At 47.4% G+C, this 19,602-nt stretch overlaps 1 protein-coding gene across 1 annotated transcript in view; it reads right to left on the minus strand.

Moving 5' to 3' along the window:
• Window positions 1-1,507: 1,507 nt before the first annotated feature.
• Window positions 1,508-19,602, minus strand: part of LOC119164829 (uncharacterized) — a 49,318-nt gene continuing 31,223 nt past the window's right edge. Inside the window, exons 3-5 of the mRNA XM_075874287.1 lie at window positions 13,628-13,773; window positions 4,311-4,446; window positions 1,508-2,150 (exon numbers count right to left, since the gene is read on the minus strand). Of these exons, the coding sequence (XP_075730402.1) occupies window positions 1,910-2,150; window positions 4,311-4,446; window positions 13,628-13,773 (523 nt within the window). The 3' untranslated portion in view covers window positions 1,508-1,909. The remainder of the gene's footprint in view (window positions 2,151-4,310; window positions 4,447-13,627; window positions 13,774-19,602) is intronic.

A 19,602-nucleotide genomic window follows, 5' to 3' on the forward strand; every position in this document is an offset into this window, starting at 1 on the left:
AGGTTAACCGCAATAAATATGTCCAGCTTGCTACCCTACATGTTTTAAAGGGGGGAAAGCTTAGAACGATGCGAAGGAAAGGAAGAGACAGAGAAAAGCCATAGAATGCTCTAGTGATTAAGAGCAAAAAGACGACACAAGGCTAGAACAATATTTTGCCCCTAACAAAAAATGCTACAGTCTTGCAGTAGAAAAACTAAACAAAAATTTATTTTATTCACAGCATACTTCTTTTTTTCGATGACATTATGAATGGCCACACATATCTTGTTTTAAGCGCGGAACACTTTAGAGGTTAAGTCTGTCGTATGGGGTAGTCGCTTGGCGTAATGCAGGCAAAAGCTGCATCATGATTGAAAAAAAAAGAGTAAGCAAGCGAGAAATAGAAAGAAAGAAAGAAAGAAAGAAAGAAAGAAAGAAAAAAAAAAGAAAGAAAGAAAGAAAAGAAAAAAATAGAAAAAAAATTAAAAAAAGAAAGAAAAGACGGAAATAACTAGAAAGAAGAAAGAATAGGAGGAGGAACGAAGAGGAAAATTGAAGAAAAATAAAGGAAGTGTCCCATCTCCTCACTTCCTTCAGGCTTGGCACCACTAGTGCGAAGCTGCCTCACTTCTTTTTCTGCCGGAATAAAACAGACAAAACTCAATGAAGCTGGTGTTTTCGGCGTGGATGGCCGGTCCCTTTCAACGTACATTTGGGTTTGTGACTGCATGGACTAGCGGGAAACATTCAGTAATGTTTCCACGTTGTGTATATTGCCAGTCTAACTGCAATGGACGAAAATAAAAAGCAATCTTTCGGTTCCCGATGTTAGCCTAATGTCGAGTTATAAGGTACCACAAAGTATTCCGAGACCTTCCACGTGAATCATTTTGTGTTCTTCGAAAGCATGTTAATTCCTATACAGCTTTCTTTCTTCTTCTTATCTTTTTTGTAATTTTTTGTGTATGGCTATTTTGTGAGCGAATGCTGGGGGACTACAACAAAAAATAGGGTTCTCTTAAACATCTGATTTAAGTGCTAAATATTTAAGTGTCCCAAAAACATAGACTGCGATAACAGTCACTCTTTCTTATTTTTTTACGAAAGATACAGTGAACACAACTGGATGACCATGCCCTTTTCCTTTCTTTTCACCGCACATTTCTTTCGTTGAAATGAACACTCGGGGTCACTGTTATCAGAGGGGCGATGACCACATTCATGGACCCTTGTTACTCTTGGCTTCAACTTCGGGACCAAGTCATGGCGATCGGACGAGCCACACTTTATGCCTTGCTTTCGTTGCGCACGTCCGGGTAATAGCAATTTCATCGAGCGGGCATGAAGGTCAGGAAGTCTGTAACTGTCGGCAAATCACCGCACACGCCATCGTAGTGTAGAGCATATTGAACAGTGCTACACGTCACACAGAATTGCACACTAACTCCGCGTGGTGTCTTCTCCGTCTTGTATAACAATATCAAATCTACTTTCGATGCAGGTGCATTGACAAGTACTTGACAACACGCTACAAACGTGAACGTATGTTGCTCGCAGCTGTCTGTTCGCAGTTTGTGTCATTAGGTGCGAAGAAAGCTGATGACTTGAGGAGCATGGCAATGTTGGGCATTACTTCCGGAAACATGGTATAGTCACACTTTTTGGCTGGTCCTCGCTGACAGCCTTCAATTCGTTTGCCCGACCTCTGCGTTGAAAATGCTGGAATGTCCATCCTTCCCCTGCTACACGCCGAAGTGTGATGACAACTGTCTTCTGAAGAAGAAGCTGCAGAGGGTAACGTTAATGGCAGGACGTCGTCACCCCACGACATCAAGTGAACACTTTCGTGACGGTCGACAACCACATCACTGCGGACCAGCCACCTAGTTCACTTTTCTTTGGCCTCAAGGTCGTCCCAAGACGTTGCTCAAGGTTTCCTGGAGACAACAAGGCAGCATGCGAGAGCCGCCAACGTTGCGCTCAGAGCTTGGACGAGCCTTGTAGAGCAACTGCTGCAAGTGGGCTCGTCGACCCGGTACCCGGCACAGTGCGTCGACACAAGGTACCCACCAGCCTTGATGATGATGTCTTCGGCGAGCTCGGCCGCCTCCGCGTTGCAACGACGGAGCACCGCCGCTTTGGCACAGTTCTTGTACCCGTCCATTTGGCTGCATAAATAAATATTGAAGCCAGGTAATTGTTAAAGGGGAAAACAAATCGTTTTTGCCAGAGAGATAGTGAAAAAAAATGAATGTTTCCGAAAATTGTTATTACAAAGTCGGAAACTTCGAATGTTTAGTGTTGGACATCGGTGTTTGTTTAATAGACGATTCTGTCTCAATAATAAAGGCCCACTAAACGTTTAACGTTTACAGTGCTCAATAAATACGCGTTCTGATCAAACTGTAGACACTTAAACTAGATTTATTACAACGATATTATATGAGCAGCAAGATGACAGAACCAAAAAGCAGGCGGAGGATAAATGCTATAGCCTAAATTATACATCACTCAGTTCTTACAAGGGTACTGACACGAAAATGTTCAATTCTCACTCTTCTGCCCTCAAGAGCGTTGAAAAATATACTGGCAAGCGCAAGGAAACCCTGAAAACGTAACTACAGTATTAAAGCTAGTTTAGGTTTTTACTGCAGCCCCGCCGTGGTGCTCTAGTGGCCAAGGTATACTCAGCGGCTGACCCGCAGATCGCGGGATCAAATCGCGGCTGCGGCGGCTGCATTTTCGATGGAGATGAAAATGCTGTAGGCGCGTGTGCTTAGATTTGGGTGCACGTTGAAGAACCCTACGCGGTCAACATTTGTGGAACCCTCCACTACGGCGTCTCTCATAGTCATATTGTGGGACGTTAGAACCGCACACATTAATCAAGGTTTCTACCACACCATAATGTGACAACACCGTGCTCACGGGCTCTCGCAAGATACGATGACATTTCCACCACCGCTCGCTGCGTGGCTTAATCAATGACGTACTGCAGGTGGCCATTTTGAGTGTTTCGGATAACGCACAAGCGTAAATGTTGAGTGTTTTGGCTCCTGACTTCACTGAAACTAACCATCACGCCAGAAGGTGAAGTGGCTAACTTTGTACGGCGACTAATGTGACAAACATGACACGACACTCGTCACATCGTGTCCCCTTCATCCCCGTTAGAAGTGCGCTACTTCACCGTACGGTATAATGATCAATCACCAACTACAGCAGCTTTCAAACTTAAAACACAACTAGCCATACTGGTTCGTGAAGTCCCATGAACTGAGAGCCTGACGTCATGGTGGTGTCAACGTCAGTAGGTGCACTGTGAGAGTATTCATGTTTAGACCAAAATGAAATATGTGTTATGAGCTTTTACAGAGCTTTGAAAAAACTTAGCTTCGAAAATTGGTCTCGGTACCACTTTGATGGAAAGTATAGGCATGCGCAGGGTTCGGCGTAAAGAAAAAGGGAGAGGGGGGCGAACATTCATCTCAGCGCACCCCCCTCTCTTCCCCGGATTGGTCGAGCCCAAGGGACAACATGCTTTACAATGAATGAAAAAGGAATAAAAAACAAAGCGATGAAGTGCTTCTCACAACAGCCCACCTTCAGTGTACAAAAAGCGCTTCTTACTTCGGATTCAGCGTGCACCTTTGTCAACATTGTCCGTGCGGTCTCGAGGATGTGTATTATGTATTGCTCGACTGTACTAAATACACACACGCATGGTGAATCGAACAGAAATGCCACGCGCTAGATTTTCGCTGTCAAATATGCTAGGCCCGTGGCCATTTAAGATAAATTGCAAAGCGGTGAAATTGCTACAACGCTTTTTTGGGGACACCAAGATCTATCATTAATATTGAGGGGATCATATCGAAAGGACGCCCACGACTTCGCGTTTACTTTTCCCTACTAAGGTTTTTTCAACTTGCCAATGTACAACTGCATATATAAATATATAATTTTTTTTTTGTTTCTGAACTTTTGTATATTGTAACAACCAAGTGAAAAGAAGTATTCATTGTAAAACAATGGTGGCAAAAAAGGCCTTCGTTTATATTTTTATATTTGAATGAGAAAAACAGAATTTTTCTCAAGTATTGATAGGAAGTAAACATTTCCCGTAATCCAACACCGAGGGCCTTCTGCCACCATTACCGTTAAAGAGCTGCGCGTCCATAACTTATTAAACGTATGGGCAGACACAGCGTCTCCCTTCAACAATTAGGAAAGGGGGGGGGGGCAGATGCATGGTTCCTTTTTGCGCATGTCTATGATGGAAACAAGCAGTGGAGCGAACATTAACGATGACGTCGACGTGAACTTGCCAGCAAGAAAGTCGTATCTTCTCCTGTGTGCTCAGCATCTGTCCTTGAAGACCGGCTCGTTGTGCCATGTAGATAGCCGCGCAGTAATTGTAGTCGTCTTGTAACTGCTTGTAGCACTTGGAATGCTTCAGGTAGGCTGCACGACAAATAGGAAATGATACCCGTGCCACATGGGCACTTCAGACTTAGTACAAATTTACGTGGTGCCACATGGGAAAATCAAATGGCATTCCCTGTATTTTTCTTTATTTATTTGTTTGACAATTCATGATTGCCGTAGTGCAGGAGACGAAAGGCGACATTGTGGGTCGCCTGACTAGACCTCTAGCACTACACCGTACATTCTTCACACAGAGCGACTGCTTTGGAAAAAAAAAAGAAAAAGGAAGCATAAGAACAGAATCACATTGCGAAGAACTTGGAGAGAGCTTATACAAAATGATTACAACAAAGCTCCGAAAAATTGGTTAGATTACATACACGTATCATTGCAAAGCAATTAAACATAGGCGATCAAGAGAAAAATACTGGTGCGGACACCAGTGTTGCATATGGCAGCATATGTACTTGAATAATCAGAAAAGTGGGTATATACAAAACACTCCATGCATACAAATACAAGACAATGGCATAACTAAGTGCACACATATCGTATGTAATCTAAGAAGTACATCTTCAACTTCTTTCTGAAAGAAAACATGGAAGAAGCATGCATTATGAGAATTAGTATTTGGGGATGACTGTTAAGTAGACTAAGGATTTGCCATTTTAAATGTTGCTAACCATAGGTTGTTCTAGTTCTTGGTTTAAAAAAAAAGTGGCATGTCTAAAGTTGTAGTTTCGAGGATTGTTAGTGTAGGTATCGAGAAATCGCTCAGGGTCATTTCTGTACTCTAAAAATATGAGGTCCGAGAGGCTCTGGTTATAGATCTCATGAATGCAAAGTATGCGTTTTGATGAAAAATACGAAGATACGTGTTCGTGGTATAAGTTAGGAATAAATAGAAGAGCTCTTTTTTGTCATTGATCACCTAACGCCTTCACTAGAAACCATTCGACTGATAAATTCAAAGCTTGCTTGCAGCAGTACACACAAAACATTTGAAATAGCATCTTTTGTGCCAAAAATATTTCATACACGGGTTTTACCACATATTGTGTTATTTCTCAGTAGCGCCATGGTGAAATTCACTTCGTAATTGCGACGGTTCCCACAACAGGCGCCATGTCGGATTCCAGGCTTACTATTAAACATACAATGCCCTAAGCTGCTGTGGTCAGTTTCAATATTGTGAAAAACAGTGACAAAGTCAAGCTAATTGAACTATAATATGTTTACTTCTACATATCACTATTCGTTAATACAGTTATTAAAGCACATTTATATTCTATTATTACCCGAGTATTGCTCACTTTGAAGGTCACTTTTAATAATATCATCAGGTCAATTGCCATTAAAATGGGACGTGGGGCTGCTTGGTCAAAAACATGCCTCTGTGCCCTTTATGCAGTACATGCTTGGATGAATTTCACTGTAGCTCATTTCATAGAGCATCGAACACGTTATTCGAAGGTCGCAGGTCCTGTCAATGCCAGCGCCAAGATATATTTCCGTCAACTTTTCATTCTCCCCGTTTACATTACAGTTACTATTAATAGCATCTCCTATACTTTCCTTGGCATTATTGTGTGTTTGTTCACATTATGATTGTGTGCAATAAAGAAACAAACAAGCCGTTTAAATTTACACTTCTTTAGCTCAAGCTATTCTCACTAACATGTGTTAATCAAATCGTACCTTGGACTAACGCGCTTGTAAGTTCAAAAAAAAATATTCGATCTGTTTTGTTTGTTTGTTTGTTTGTTTGTTTGTTTGTTTGTTTGTTTTAGTAAGTTATCAACCAAAACAATTCACCAAACAGGAACTCGTCTCAAGAGTTTCATACATATTATCACCTCTTGATCGTCAGTAGAAAGGTTTTGTTTCTCTCTGACGCACTAATGTTTTTTTCAGTCTCCTTTCGGCCAAAAATCAGTGCCGAACTTGACCGCCCTCCCCCCCCCCCCCCCCCCGCGCCGTCACATGCATCGGGGACACGTCATCTTTCAGGACTGCACTAACATATTATGTCTTAAGCCTGTATTTTCTTGTTGTTGTTTGAACATGTACCCTCTTAATGACCAGCGGTGATCCTGCCTATACACAACATGCCCGGCCCATGTCCGCTTCTTGATTTCACCTATGATGTCTCACATGATATTGTCACGTCGCTCCAGGGGATGTCGACAAGGTCTATTGATGTCCGAGCAACAGGGCTCTAACCAAGCGCGTCGGTTGAGCTTGTTTTCTAGAGCGGGGGTCCACGCGCACTTCTTTCTTCTTCGTGGTGTGAGCCTTCACCTTGGCATGCGACTCACTACTAGAAGTATGTGGCAATATTCCTCCTCAACAAAAAAAAGAAAGAGCATCGTCCCGATGCTGTAAAGTTATTGAAAAAAAAAACCAAAACAAAGTAGGTTAAACAATGAAAAAGGGTACCAATAATCAAATGTTAGACGCGATAAGTTCACCAATGATGAGGCAATTGTCAGAGCACAAATAAAAAAAACACAGGAAAAGTGGTCTTTTAGGAACGCGCAAAATAGGGCTTCATGCGCACCACGTGAACTATGTCAGAGGTCGGTTGTCTTCGTTGTGCCCATCGTGACGACGTAGCGTCCGGAACCACTTCGTAGTTTACGTCGCTCACGCGGCGTATTACTTTATACGGACCGAAGTATCTGCTGAGCAACTTTTCGGAGAGGCCACGGCGTCGAACAGGGGTTCAAACCCAAACTTGGTCTCCCGGACTGTAAGATACGTCATTGTGACGCATATTGTAACGTCGTGCATCAACCTGTTGCTGCTGACCAATGTGTAGCCGGGCGAGCTGGCGAGTTTCCTCGGCACGCTCTGCAAATTCTTCTGCGTCAGTTGTTAATCGATCAGCGCCTTCATAAGGAAGCATCGCATCCAGCATCGTCTGAACTTCGCGGCCGTAGAGAAGGCGAAATGGTGTAAATCGGGTTGTTTCTTGAACGGCGGTGTTATAAGCGAACGTCACATAAGGCAAAATGCAATCCCATGTTTTGTGTTGGACGTCGATGTACATGGAGATCATGTTTGTGACTGTCTTATTTAGTCGCTCGGTTAAGCCGTTGCTCTGCGGATGGAAAGCAGTCGTCGTTCGATGCCTAGTGTTACTTAGCCGAAAAACTTCATCAATAAGCTGTGCAGTGAACGCTGTTCCTCTGTCGGTTATCACTGTAGATGGAGCACCATGGCGCAGAACAATGTGGCACATGAAGAACTGTGCTACCTCAGAAGCCGTGGCTCGTGGTATCGCCTGTGTCTCAGCATAGCGGGTCAAATAGTCAGTTGCAACAATGACCCATTTGTTGCCGTCGGACGATAAAGGAAATGGGCCGAGAATGTCCATGCCGACTTGGTCAAATGGCTTGTGGGGTGGATCAATTGGCTGAAGTAATCCAGCCGGCTTGCTTGGTGGCGACTTTCGACGCTGGCATTCACGACAGCTTTTAACGTACTGCTTCACGCTTGCTGAAAGTCCGGGCCAGTAGTAGGCCTCACTTACTCTGGCGAGCGTTCGCGAGTAACCTAGATGACCAGATGTGGGCTCATCATGGCACGCGGAGAGGACTTCGTCCCGCATGTCCTTCGGAACGACGAGGAGGTAAGCGCGGCTCGTAGAACGCGCGTTTTTTTTTTTTTTGTACAGGACATTACCTCGGAGGCAGAAAGACGTCATGACACGAAATAGATGGCGAGGTATAACGGCGCTATGACCCTCCAGATAGTCGATGAGCGGTCGAATCTCTTCATCCTCTCGCTGGCGTCTGCTCAAGTCAGATGAGCTAAGGGCGCCCAGGAAGCCGTCATCGTCGTCTTCTTCTTGATTGACTAAAGGTATGGGTGCACGCGACAGCGTATCAGCGTCTTCATGCTTCCGTCCAGACTTATATACGATGGTAACATCAAATTCCTGTAGACGCAAGCTCCATCGGGCCAGTCGTCCAGAAGGATCACGAATGTTTACCAACCAGCAGAGGGCATGGTGGTCCGTCACCACTTTAAATGGACGACCATAGAGGTACGGGCGAAACTTGGTGATCGCCCACACAACTGCGAGACACTCTTTCTCTGTGGTCGTGTAATTCACCTCGGTACGGGACAGTGAGCGGCTGGCATAGGCAATGACTCGTTCTTTGCCGTGCTGATGCTGGACGAGCACTGCGCCGAGGCCGATGTTACTGGCGTCAGTGTGCACCTCTGTGTCAGCATCATCGTCAAAATGCGCAAGAACAGGGGCTGACTGCATCCGCTGTCGTAGCTCGGCGAAAGCAGCCTGTTGTTCGGTAGCCCATACAAACGGTGTGTCGTCGCGTGTAAGGCGAGTCAAGGGTTCCGCTATCTTCGAAAACCCTCTAATAAATCGTCGATAGTAGGCGCACAAGCCCAGAAAGCGCCGAACAGTCTTTTTGTCTGTAGGATGCGGAAACGCGGCTACAGCGGCAAGTTTGTCGGGGTCGGGTCGGACTCCTTTCGCATTGACTACATGGCCAAGGAATTTGAGCTCTTCATAACCAAAGTGACACTTCTGCGGTTTGAGTGTAAGATCTGCTGATTGAATAGCCTGTAGCACACTCCTGAGGCGATGAAGATGTTGCTGGAAGGTTTCAGAAAAAACGACAACATCATCAAGGTATACGAGACAAGTTTGCCATTTCAGACCAGTAAGCACCGTGTCCATCATTCGCTGGAAGGTTGCGGGCGCTGAGCACAAACCAAAAGGAAGGACTCGAAATTCATACAGGCCATCAGAGGTAACAAAGGCCGTTTTCTCGCGATCTCGCTCGTCAACCTCGATCTGCCAGTACCCGCTTTTTAAATCCAAAGAGGAAAAATAGTGGGCGCGGCGTAATCTGTCTAACGAGTCGTCGATGCGTGGCAGCGCGTACACGTCCTTTTTAGTCACGCTGTTCAGCTTCCGGTAATCGACGCAAAAACGTAGCGTTCCGTCTTTCTTCTTGACTAGGACGACCGGAGAGGACCACGCACTTTTGGAAGGCTCGATGATGTCGTCGTCAAGCATTTCTCGAACTTGCGTACGAATGGCTTCTCGTTCCTTCGCTGACACACGGTAAGGCTGTTGGTGTACTGGGCGGGCGTGGTCGTAAGTGATGATTCTGTGCCTAGTGATCGAAGTCTGGCGCACCTTAGAGGAAGCAGCGAAGCATGACTTGAATTCAAGCAAGAGTTTTCGCAGTGCTGTCTGGTTTTCTGGTGTGAGGTTAGAATTAATATCGATATTGCTTAAAGACGTATCGGCGGCCTCCACTGCGTCCGACGAGAAGCAGATGGGAACGGTACCTAATTCATCTGCAAACGCTAACGAAGTGCCACGGAAAAGGTGTCGGTGTTCGTTGCTGAAGTTTGTAACGAGCAGTTGAGATCGGCCATCACGTAGCTGTATGATACTCCTAGCCACACAAACACCTTGAGTGAGCAGGTGTTCAAAATTACTTTCTGCAATCGCTTCACCATTTTGCGATCCACAGCATGTGACGTCGACAATAACACTGGCTCTTGGAGGAAGCGTTATACTTTCAGCAGAAACACGAAGAATGTCGGCACGTTGTTGGTCGTCCTGCTTGTCGATTGCTCGGTAGGCTGAGAAAGTGATGCGATTCTCTTGAAGGTCAATGACAGCTCCATACTCCTGCAGGAAGTCAACACTAAGAATAACGTCGCGAGAACATTCACGGAGCACAAGGAAACTTGCTACAAAAGTATAGCCGCAGACCCGAACTCTACTCGTGCAGGTTCCAAGCGGAGAGACGGTGTGGCCACCAGCCGTTCGAATCACAGAGCCATGCCAGGGCGTGATTACCTTCTTTAGTAGTCTGGTCATTTTCCCGCTTAGTATAGAATAGTCAGCCCCGGTATCAACTAAAGCACCTACTGCATAGCCGTCTATCAGCACCGGTATATCCAGAGAAAGCCGCACATATCGCTCAGTCGAATCCACACCCTTTACTGTTAGCGTTGATCGGAGGTCTTCAGCACGTAGACTGCCAGCGACCTCGCCTCCAAGGGTCGCTTGCGTTAGTTTTCCCGGCGGAGACTGGGGGACCGTGCGCCAGCATGGCGCTGTGGCGAAGATGAAAAGCGCCTCGGCGACGGTGAGCGCGGCTGTCGTCCAGAAGGTGGTGACATGCGCTGTTGAGCCAGGTAATCCTCAATGTCCCGGGGTCACTGGCCATACCGAGGAGGCGCTGAATATACTGAAAAGCCGCGCAGCCCGAGGCGCCGGTATGGGCACTGGCGGTACTAATGGTCCGCTTCACCGCAGTGGAAGCACAAAGGCCGGCGATCAGGAGTGCGCCAAACATCAGATTTCCGAGGCGAAGCACGTCTGTCGTCAAGGTAGTGCGCTGGTTGTTCCGCAAGATGCACAGGGTTGGCGTAAACGAGGGGTGGGGGCGCGCGTGTGTGTTCTCGTAGTACCGTAGAGGCTGCGCCGACTGAAGTGAAACTGTAGGAGGTGCCTGAGCAAACAGCGGGGAAGAGGAAGCTGGGCGCTTCAAGGCTTCCGCATAAGTCGCACGGTGGTAGTCAGCCGGGGCCGGTGTGGCGTTATCCAGACTCACAGGGTCACGCAGGGCATGATGCAGCTCGTCCTTGACGATACTTGCAATAGAACTCACCGTAGGTAGTGGTGGTGTGGCAGCCTTTTGCAGCTCCTCGCGTACTATAGAGCGGATAAGGTCGCGCAGACACTCGGTGTTGTTCCCAAAAGTCGTGAGAACTTGAGCAGTGGACGTGCTCACTTGCCGGTCATACAGGGTGGATCGATGCTGAAGCATCTTTTCCATCGTGACGGCTTCAGACCAAAACTCGGCGACCGTGCTCGGAGGGCTCCGTACAAGGCCAGCGAAAAGCTGCTCCTTAACTCCCCGCATCAGGTGACGCAACTTATTTTCTTCTGTCATACCTGGATCAGCCCGTCGGAACAGGCGCGTTATATCTTCCACATAGGTCATGACAGTTTCGTTGGGCATCTGGATGCGGGCCTGGATCGCTCGCTCCGCTCGTTCGTGGCGATCAGCACTTCTGTAAGTGTCCAACAGCCGGCGGCGGAATTCGGGCCACGATGTCATCTGTTCCTCGTGATTCATGTACCAGGTACGTGCTCCATCCTCCAAATAGAAGTACACACGCCGTAGTTTGGCCGCGTCGTTCCAGTCGTTCAAAGCAGCCACGCGTTCGAAGTCGACCAACCAATTCCTCGACGTCTTCGAGCTCGGTGGCATGAAACGGTGTCGGAACCTGTGGACTTTCGAGGGTGTACCGAGTCACCGGGGGGTTTCCCGTTCCTGTTAAAGGGGTTTGAACGGACGTGCTCATCATACTGGTGTGAACTGTAGGGTCAGCTTCGGGTGGCAATCCCCTGATCCTGCGGCTTGTCCGATGAACGGGAGTGTGGACTCGCACTGGGCTTGTGGTGCTGCTTCCAGGAGGGGTCTGAAACATCCGTGAGGGGCTACCCCGCACCTCCACCAATTGTCACGTCGCTCCAGGGGATGTCGACAAGGTCTATTGATGTCCGAGCAACAGGGCTCTAACCAAGCGCGTCGGTTGGGCTTGTTTTCTAGAGCGGGGGTCCACGCGCACTTCTTTCTTCTTCGTGGTGTGAGCCTTCACCTTGGCATACGACCCACTACTAGAAGTAGGTGGCAATATGTATGATATCTATGTATTCTCATTATTTTTTTGTTTTATTTCTGCGTTCTGTTTTCACTGCATTTTTTGTATTATCCACTCCCTCTGTAACGTCTTTATGCGCTTTGAGGACTATGTAAATAAAAAAATAATTTAACCAAGATATGATGTACGACACTCATGGTATACGAGCAAGCTCATTATGCTGTTTCCGCGGCAGCAGCGTTGTCATAAAGCTCGACTCAAACATAGATTGGGGACTGACCAAAGGAACTATGTTCATTATCGTGCAGGAAAAAAAACATAAAGCGCACGCTTGCATTATACTGCACAAGAAAGTTCTGGTGTCGATGTATACTATACATTTACAACGCTCATTCAGTGCGTGGGGTTACGTGTCGTTTTGGACTTTTAACTTTTCAATGCTCCCCTCTTCTTCGATTTTCGTCTTTTTTCCCTGTATATATGTGTTTTTCACTATAAACACATGGACGTAGCGTATTTTTCAGACAATCGTTATCTGCTTCTTCCTGGGTATTTTTTCTGTTTCTATATAGCTCAGAAATAGCAACGCCACTATTAATAATAATTGCTGCTAAAGCACTATGACATCCACATGGCCATTCTCATCTGAAAATTTAAAGTGACTCGTTCTTGCAGTGGTGCACAACACCGCGCCGCCTCTCCAATCAAAACTGTTGCGTCAAGAAAAAAGTTATAAAACACTGCACTAAAAGCCGGCACAAGCGCTTGATTAACATCGCGCACGCGCAATATCTTCACTGTAGTAAAAATCAAACAGATGATAGCAAATACAGACAGGCCTTAACAAGCAGCACGAAAAAAAAAACGAACAAGCTGTACCGGAGCATAGTGGCGCCATGTGGCAGCGTGAAAGAAGACATTGACGTCCGTGTGGCTCGTGCTTGCCGGGTTCCTGCCTGAACCAGATTGTTGCGGCTAACGCTTCTTGAATAATAACAAGTGTGTTTATACGTGAACTCACTCACTGCTAATTCATCAAGCGGTAAAAGTACTTGCGTCTAGAAATTAGCTTGTTGATTTTTTCCCCTTGCTTGTTAATCTTTGCTGAGGCCTGACTGTATCTGATTTCAACTGTAGGTCTTTTACTATAGCGTACAAACTGCTCGTGCATGGTGTTACATAAGTACGCGTGTCAGATTTCAGCGACAATTTGAATGCTTACTTGTCACTTTTTGACTTTTCAGTTTTGATTGGAAAGGTGGTGTGGTGTTTTGCATTGTAAAAACGACTGGTTTTAATCGTCGCAATAAAGTTTCAGTACAGCGCCCCTCAAGCCACCGTGTCTCCTTCATCCACGTATTTTTCGCCACGTGTTTCCCCCCGCGCAGCATATGTAGCTCGTTCCAGCAATACCTATTGCTTGCTACAATGTTTGTCATCCTCGCAACATCCAAACCTTCGAACGGTGCTTTTCAGCAAAAGAATTTGCATTCGGCATAAAGCGAGTGACGTGTCGCGTCGAGATGGTGGAAGGGCGCACCGCACTCACCCAATCTGAACCGAGACCCTTCCTGACAGAAGTCTTCGATGAGTTGAGCAGCTCCGCTGGTGAGCCGTCTGTAGATCTCGCGCTGTCGCTCGTTGAAGCAGCGCTGCGTGAACCCGTTCACGCATTCCATGGCGTCCGTGAGGTGGCTGCGATGCAAAGACAGTTTGTTCTCCGGCCCCTTTTACCTTCCTTAGTACAGCTGATTAACAGGCGGCAAACTTCCTCTAAGCTTCATGTATTTCCTTAATCTTTACTTTTTTCTCTCTCATACGAGATTCAGCGCGGGATTCTTACGTGCTACGAACTGTGTTGTAGCAAAACCCTGCAATGTGAAGCTCAGAATTCCAGTATAGGCCCCCCTTCGCACCGAAAATCAATCAAGGTCTTATTCAACTTCGTGCGTCGCAGGAGCCTCCTGAATAAGCTGTAGCACCCCCGCTCCACACTTTCCTCTTGTTCACTTTCTTCTACCTTACCATCTTTTTCCTCTTCCCCTCAGTGCTGGGTAGCAATCCTGATGCTACAATTCTGGCTGACCCTTTTTTCTCATTTTATTCTTTCTCTCTCTACTGGCACTTTTTTACATGCAGCTAAATTAGTAACCCCCATGTCCTTCCGTTTCTTTTTTTCATCCTACCTCATATGAAGTGCTTAGAAGGGCTTCAGGGCTTCTTGATTTATAAACACTGTGCCAGAACATCGCTGAAAGCTGCACAGTGGACACTATTTTGGTTTCCTTGCTTGTTCACACTTTCATTTCTGTGCTGACCTGCCAAAATATTAATAAATGAGAGTATTTTCAATAAAACGTTTGTTGCGCCTTCGATACTTTACTTCTAAGCTAGAAGATCTCAGAAAAAAAAATAATGGTGTTGTTATTCCACGCACAGGCATGTCTCTTTTCGTCTTTCTGATCCGTCTTGGTTCGTTCTGTCATTTATCACCTTTGTCACAGAACGAGCGCTAAAAATAGGCGTGCCGCAAATTCTTGCGGTAACGCGCGGAAGAAACGCCGCGAAGTCAAAAGAAAAAAAAAGGGAAAGAAAAAGAAAACAAACGGCCAAGGCTCCCCGGGCGCGCGCTCTCCCCGCAGAAGCGTGGCTTCCTCGACGAACCTCCTCACCCCACAACGGCGGCCGAGCAAGCCCGCGATTTTTCTAGAACGAAGGAGGCGTGGTCACGCCGAGATGAGTCATCCGACGCGGAGGGCAGTATAACCGTTTCGCGCCTCTCCCCAGCCTTCGTTGCGCATCGCGCCGACGAAATGAGGAGAACTTTCTGGAAGGTGGCGCGGAACGTATTTAATCGAGCAGCCGAGACCAGAAATCAGGAGGAGACGGAAGTGAGCGCCAGAGCGCGTAGGGATTCCGCCGTGTGGTCGGCGAAGTTTTGGTCCGTAGGGACGAGGCCGGAGGTGAAGAGGATTTCCACCTGAGGGGTGACGACTCGAGCTACCGGCAAGAGTGTGTGTTTACCGCTATCGAGCGAAGACGCGGGGCAACAGCTGCGTGTGTGAAGCCGACGTGTTCCGGCGAAGAAGTTGAAGTTGGAAGAATGGCCAATTGAAGACGGGAGGTTTCCTGGAAGAGAAACTTCGAGAGCTGCGGAACGACAACAACGCTGGACTTTGAGTGAGTGATTCTCGGAAGAGTATCATCTCGACTTTGGTTCCAAGAACTTTGGACTGAATAGGTTTTCTATCTCTTTAGTCTTTAGGTGTCTTGGTTGTTCAATGCATGCGACTGCATTGTAGTGCGTATTGTTGTCCGTGTCCGTTGTTTCACGTGTGGCTGATTGTATTGTGTAGTACGTTGATTGATTGGTTTGATTGGTGACATATTGTATGCAACTATTGTGGAGTGTGCATTTTTGTGTATTGTTTTCGATCTGCCATTATTGAGAATATAATTTGTTTGTTTATCAACTCTCGGCTCTGACTTGTTCTTTGGGCCACAGCCGGCGTCCGCTGGCGCGCCAAAAAGGACCACTTCTAAATTGTCCACGCTTTCGTGGTGCGGTTCGGGGGGCCGATACATCGGCTCTTGGAATTAGCCCGGCGATTGCCTCCCTAATTAACGGGACCGGTGTGACAATTAATCTGGCGTCCGCGAAACAGGACCTTTTGGTGCACAGTGTGTCCAAAGAAGTGAGAAAGAGCCTCGAGTTGTTGATACTGCTATCGGACCGATTTTGTGTGTTGTTCAGTGTTCTCGTTAACGAGTGCAGGGGAGTGTTCCGATAGACTGATTTAGGCAGATACTTTTTGCACGCGGCAAGGTTTTATTTGCGAGTTGCGAGACACAATGGATCTCGAAAAGTTAGTTGCGCTTGGTGAGAAGATGGGTCTTTCTGGCGCCGAACTACGGAAGTGGGTAAGCCAGAAGGAGAAAGAGGCGGTGGAGAGAGAGAGGTTGGCAGCTGAGAGAGCTAAGGAAGAAAAGGCAGCTGAGTTGGAACGAGAGAGGTTGGCAGCTGAAAAGGCGAAGGAAGAAAGAGAGCAACAATTGAAGTTGGAGTTAGAGAGAGAAAAGCTTGCAGCTGAAAGGGCGAAAGAAGAAAGAGAGCAGCAATTGAAGTTGGAGCTGGAGAGAGAAAAGTTGGCAGCCGAAAGGGCGAGAGAAGAAAGAGAGGCAAAGGAGCGACAGCTGAAAGAAGAAAGAGAGCAGCAATTCAAGTTGGAGCTGGAGAGAGAAAGACTGGCAGCTGAGAGGGCGAAAGAAGAAAGAGAGGAAAGGGAACGGCAGCGACAGCACGAGATAGAACTCGAGCGACTCCGTTTGCAACAGCGAAGTGTAACTCCCGTCCAAGCTAGAGTGGAAAGCAGCGAACGGGAAGATCACGGCTTCCGCTTGAACCCAAGCAAGCTGCTCGTAGCGTTTGATGAAAGGAAGGACGACCTAGACGCGTACCTCCACAGATTTGAGACGATTGCGAAGAGCCAGAATTGGCCGGAACATCAATGGGCAACTGCTTTGAGTACTTGCTTGAGTGGTGAAGCGCTCAGTGTGTACGGCAGGCTGACGCCGACCGATGCAGCCAACTATGCCAAGGTGAAAGCTGCTTTGTTGAAGCGATTTAGATTCACTGTGGAAGGATTCCGGGACAGATTTCGGACAGGAAAGCCAGCTGACGGTGAGACAGCTACGCAGTATGCCGCCCGACTTTGCCATTATTTCGACAGATGGATTGAACTTTCAGGGACAGCGCAGTAGTACGATGAACTTAGAGAGCTCCTAATTAGAGAACAATTTCTTACTAGTTGCCACCCAAGCCTGTCGCTGTATTTGAAAGAGAGGAAGGCTGAGTCACTTGAAGGAATGCTTGAATTGGCTGATCAATTCCTGGAAGCGCAAGGTGGAACTAATTTGGCCAAGGTCAAGAAAGATTGTCCCGATGATTCGAAGAAATTGGCTCCCGAAGAAAAGAAGCGTGCACCAGAGAGCATTCCGCGATGTTTTCTGTGCAACCGAGTGGGTCATCGCGCGAAAAACTGTCGAACGATCTTTACGAGCCCTACGGTTGTAAAATGTTTCAAGTGTGGTCAGACTGGGCACAAAGCAGATGCATGTCGGAATGGAGTGAGTCAAATTCACCAGGTATCCTGTGTGCAAGCAGCACCGAAATCTGATAATAATGCCGTCACTGATGGATTCGTAGAGTTGAAGAATGGGGAGAAAATTCCTATTGTGGGTGCTGTAATGTCAAAACAGCCAACCGGTGTTACGAAAGGAATGCCAACGCTGCCTGGAAAAGTTGCGGGCAAAAAGATTACGGTGTTAAGAGATACCGGCAGCTCCACGGTTATCGTGCGGAGAGATTTGGTACGGGAAAGTGAGTTGACAGGCAGAACGAAACCGGTTTGCCTAATTGATCGTACGGTTCGGATGCTTCCCGAAGCAGAAATTGAGGTCGAAACCCCGTACTTCAGCGGGAAGGTTACTGCTTTATGCATGACGACCCCCCTGTATGACCTTGTCATCGGGAACATCGACGGGGCGCGAGGGCCAAGTGATCCAGAATGTTTGGGAGAAGACCCGAAGATAGAGCCCTCGCCAACACAGCGGCCGCGAGACACAGTGAACGAGCACCCCGTGACGGATCTCACTAGAGCCCAAGGTGAAGCTGCGGCGCAAGAGACAGCGAAGGAAAAGACGATCGTGTCGAAGAAGTTCGCGGGCCGAGCAACCGGACTTACGTCGGCACGACCTCAACCGACCGACAGTGTAAAGGAGACGGAGTTGGCCAGCCGGGCAAAATGTAGAGGCATGATCAAGCGGGTAAATAAACAGACAGGACCCGTCGAATGTAATGACGCGTTAACGGTGTCGGAAGAGACAGCGATGGCTGAGACGACGCCTCAGATATCGTCGTTGGAAAGGGCTCGCCGAACGTGGAAACACAAGAAGAGATCGAGCGAGCACCGCAAAAGGGGGCGCAAGCGCTGCTCGAAATACTCAGGATAAGTGCTGAGGTCGAATCAGAATGTGTTGGGCAGTGCTGAGTGCCATATGTTGTGTTAATATTGTGTTATCCTGTGTCACAAGTGTCGAAGTGTCTGTGCTGTGATGTGATGTATAGTGTTGTATAATTTTTGTAATGAGAGAACTTTGTACGTTTGTATTGTTTGGAATGAGTGATGAAGTGTTGTAGTCGTGTACCTGTGGCTATATTTCATGTGTTGTGGAATTGAACTACAATGTACAATTGTATTAAGTGATCTATTATGAATGTGAAGTGTCATGAGCGACGGACTATGTTACAGTCTGTGAGAGTGTGTGGTGACTGTTCGCGCTCGTCTGTGTGGTTTTGAATATTATGAGATAATATTCTTAAAGTGGGGGGCAGTGTCACAGAACGAGCGCTAAAAATAGGCGTGCCACAAATTCTTGCGGTAACGCGCGGAAGAAACGCCGCGAAGTCAAAAGAAAAAAAAAGGGAAAGAAAAAGAAAACAAACGGCCAAGGCTCCCCGGGCGCGCGCTCTCCCCGCAGAAGCGTGGCTTCCTCGACGAACCTCCTCACCCCACAACGGCGGCCGAGCAAGCCCGCGATTTTTCTAGAACGAAGGAGGCGTGGTCACGCCGAGATGAGTCATCCGACGCGGAGGGCAGTATAACCGTTTCGCGCCTCTCCCCAGCCTTCGTTGCGCATCGCGCCGACGAAATGAGTAGAACTTTCTGGAAGGTGGCGCGGAACGTATTTAATCGAGCAGCCGAGACGAGAAATCAGGAGGAGACGGAAGTGAGCGCCAGAGCGCGTAGGGATTCCGCCGTGTGGTCGGCGAAGTTTTGGTCCGTAGGGACGAGGCCGGAGGTGAAGAGGATTTCCACCTGAGGGGTGACGACTCGAGCTACCGGCAAGAGTGTGTGTTTACCGCTATCGAGCGAAGACGCGGGGCAACAGCTGCGTGTGTGAAGCCGACGTGTTCCAGCGAAGAAGTTGAAGTTGCAAGAGTGGCCAATTGAAGACGGGAGGTTTCCTGGAAGAGAAACTTCGAGAGCTGCGGAACGACAACAACGCTGGACTTTGAGTGAGTGATTCTCGGAAGAGTATCATCTCGACTTTGGTTCCAAGAACTTTGGACTGAATAGGTTTTCTATCTCTTTAGTCTTTAGGTGTCTTGGTTGTTCAATGCATGCGACTGCATTGTAGTGCGTATTGTTGTCCGTGTCCGTTGTTTCACGTGTGGCTGATTGTATTGTGTAGTACGTTGATTGATTGGTTTGATTGGTGACATATTGTATGCAACTATTGTGGAGTGTGCATTTTTGTGTATTATTTTCGATCTGCCATTATTGAGAATATAATTTGTTTGTTTATCAACTCTCGGCTCTGACTTGTTCTTTGGGCCACAGCCGGCGTCCGCTGGCGCGCCAAAAAGGACCACTTCTAAATTGTCCACGCTTTCGTGGTGCGGTTCGGGGGGCCGATACATCGGCTCTTGGAATTAGCCCGGCGATTGCCTCCCTAATTAAC

Source organism: Rhipicephalus microplus, chromosome 9 (assembly GCF_043290135.1).
Source record: "Rhipicephalus microplus isolate Deutch F79 chromosome 9, USDA_Rmic, whole genome shotgun sequence".
In the NCBI taxonomy this organism is placed as follows: Eukaryota; Metazoa; Arthropoda; class Arachnida; order Ixodida; family Ixodidae; genus Rhipicephalus; species Rhipicephalus microplus.